At 48.4% G+C, this 2,951-nt stretch overlaps 1 protein-coding gene across 1 annotated transcript; it reads right to left on the reverse strand.

Moving 5' to 3' along the window:
* Nucleotides 1-1,695: 1,695 nt before the first annotated feature.
* Nucleotides 1,696-2,106, reverse strand: LOC107615571 (uncharacterized). The gene has a single exon (XM_016317625.1). It carries the CDS (start codon nt 2,104-2,106, stop codon nt 1,696-1,698), a length of 411 nt encoding a protein of 136 aa, XP_016173111.1.
* Nucleotides 2,107-2,951: the final 845 nt, after the last annotated feature.

Raw genomic sequence — 2,951 nt, forward strand, 5'->3', positions numbered from 1 at the left:
TGGTATTTGATTATACCTTGAGTATGCATCCATGAACGAAAGGTATTTGTATCTCGAGTATGCGTCTACCAGGGTGTCGATGTTTGGGAGAGGGTAGGGGTCTTTTGGGCAGGCTTTATTGAGGTCAGTGTAGTATATGCACATTCGCCACTTTTCATTTGGCTTTCTTATCAGCACGACGTCGGCCAGCCACAGTGGATACTTAACCTCCCTTATGAACCCTGCCTCTAGCAATGCTTGCACTTGTTCCTCCATGATTTGCGATCTCTCCGGGCTGAGCTTGATGCGCTTTTGTTGTACTGGTCGAGACCCGGGGTATACTGCTAATTTGTGACACATTAAGCCGGGATCTATGCCAGGCATATTAGCGGCTTTTCTGGCGAAGAGGTTAGAGTTTTCCTTTCAAAGCCTGACTAATAGCTCATTTAGGTCCTCCTTCAAGTTCGCTCCTATACTTGTTGTTTTGTCTTAGGTGTCTCGATTTGTACCTATTCGGTCTCGCCTTCCGGCTGAGGACGGAGTTCTTCGCGAACCCGGGCTTCTCCGAGTTCGATGGCGTTAGCCTCTTTTCCTCTGGGATCGCCCTTTAAGTTCAGGCTTTCATTGTAGTATCGTCGCGCGAGTTTCTGGTCACCTTTGATGGAAGCTATGCCCTCCGTTGTAGGGAATTTCATGCACAAGTGTGGAGTGGAGACTACTACAGTGAGTTGGTTTAGGGTTGTTCGGCCTATGAGTACGTTGTACGCGGAGTTCACATCGACCACGAGGTGGTCTATTCTTAGCACCCTGGACCCGACTCCCTTCCCCAAGGTAGTGTGTAGCGGGATGTATTTGAGGGGTTGGATCGGAGCGTCTCCCAGCACAAATAGGCTGTTGGGGTATGCTTTTAATTCTTTTTCTTCGAGCCTGAGCTTGTCGAAGGCGGATTTAAATAGGATATCTGCCGAGCTTTCCTAGTCAACCAGCGTTCTTTGGAGGTTAGCATTGGTTAAATATGATAGCGATGACCACAAGATCGTCATGCCCAGGGATGATGCGGGCAGCGTCTTCCTTGGTGAAAGAGATGGTTGGGAGGTTGGGCGACCTGCTCTCTTCTCCGACGTGGTATATTTCGTTAAGGTGGCTTTTGCGGGATGACTTTGAGATCCCTCCTCCTGGGAATCCTTCGTTGCTCATATGAATATGCCTCTTCGGGGTATGAAGGGGGCGTTCGGTTCGTCCTCCTTCTTCGTCCCTCATTCCCTTCTTAGGATCGTGCGTTCTGTTAGCTAAGAATCGATCTAGTCTTCCTTCTTGGGCCAACTTCTCTATGAGATTCTTCAAGTCGTAGCATTCATTGGTAGGATGCCTGTAGAGTTTGTGGTATTCGCAGTATTCGGTCCGACTTCCTCCCCTCTTGTGCTTGATTGGACGGGGTGGTGGGATCTTTTCTGTCTTGCATATTTCCCCGTAGACGTCCACTAGGGATACCCGAAGAGGGGTATAGTTATGGTACTTTCTAGGTTTCTCTGTGGGTTGATCCTCCTTTTTCCATGGCTCCTTGTCCTTGTCCCGGGAGGGGTAGGAGAAGCCAGTTTTAGAGGTTTTCCCCAGTCGGGCTTTTACCTTCATGTTAATGTATTTTTCGGCCCGCTCTTGTACTTCGTCCAAGTACGTAGGGTGTTTCTTGGATATGGATTAGCTGAAGAGTCCCTCTCACAGGCCGTTGATAAGCCCCATGATTGTTACTTCTGTAAGGAGATTTTGTATGTCAAGGCATGCTTTATTAAATCTTTCCACATAGTTTCGGAGTTTCTCCCGATCTCCTCGTTTGATTCCTAGTAGACTTGGAGCGTGCTTGGCTTTGTCTTTTTGAATGGAGAACCTGGCTATGAACTTCTTAGCAAGATCATCAAAGCTGGTAATCGACCTTAGGGGTAGGCTGTCGAACCACTTTATAGCTGTTTTGGTGAGAGTGGTTGGGAAGGCCTTGCAGCGAGTTGCGTCCGAGGCGTCTGTGAGGTACATCCGACTTCTAAAGTTGCTGAGATGATAGCTTGGATCGGATGTTCCGTCATATGGGGTCATGTCGGGGGCTTTGAAGTCCTTTGGGACCTTTGTCTTCATGATTTCTTCCGTGAATGGGTCTTGTTAATTGTGAGGACTAGCTTCACAGTTGGATCAAAAAGTCCTGGACTTGAGGTCAGCTTCGAGCTTCTGGAGTTTTTCTTCTAGCTCTCTGCGTCGTCTTGTTTCTCTTCGTAGGTCTCTCTCGGCCTCCCGTTGTCGCTCGGCCTCTCGTTCAAGCTGTTTGAGGCAATCTTGTTGTTTGCGGATGGCATCTAGGATCTTTGTGTTTTGAGGTTGTTTTTCCCCCTTGGAATGGTGCGTTTCCTTTGGCGATGGGGGAAGGGGTGCGAAATCCGGGTTTTTTGTTGGTGTACCATCTTCTAATCCGGAGGTGTGGTCATTGTTTGGAAGGTTGTTTGCCATGATGGTGGGATGACTTCTAGGGTCCCCAGCAACGGCGCCAATGTACCGAGGGTTACCTGAAACATTGAGGTCGATCTCAGATGAGATGTCCTGATTCGGTTGAGTCTGCCGTGTCTGACTTGTTGGAGCTGAGGTGCCGCCGATCCTTGATCTCTTGGGAAGAGGGGTGGTGGTACCTGCAAAAGACTCCGATGCTTAAGTCAGTATGGGCTTTAGGTAGGTTTGTAGTAGAATTGGAATATGAGTTATTCTTGGGAGTTCCAGTGTATTTATAGTGGAATTAGGTGACCTCCTTTGGGGAGATAAGACTTCTATCTTATCTTATCTTTTCATCTGGTGGTTAGGTCTTATCTTTTGGCCACCGCCTTCTAGTAGGTGATGACATTCTGTCGAATTGGGCCTCTTTGGGCCTTTGTCGCGGGTTTCCGACTTCTTTTGGGAGAAGTCGGGTTGTGGGCTAGGTTCGATCTAAGAGATTG

This window comes from Arachis ipaensis, chromosome B9, assembly GCF_059453495.1.
Source record: "Arachis ipaensis isolate K30076 ecotype BB chromosome B9, ASM5945349v1, whole genome shotgun sequence".
NCBI classification, from domain to species: domain Eukaryota; kingdom Viridiplantae; phylum Streptophyta; class Magnoliopsida; order Fabales; family Fabaceae; genus Arachis; species Arachis ipaensis.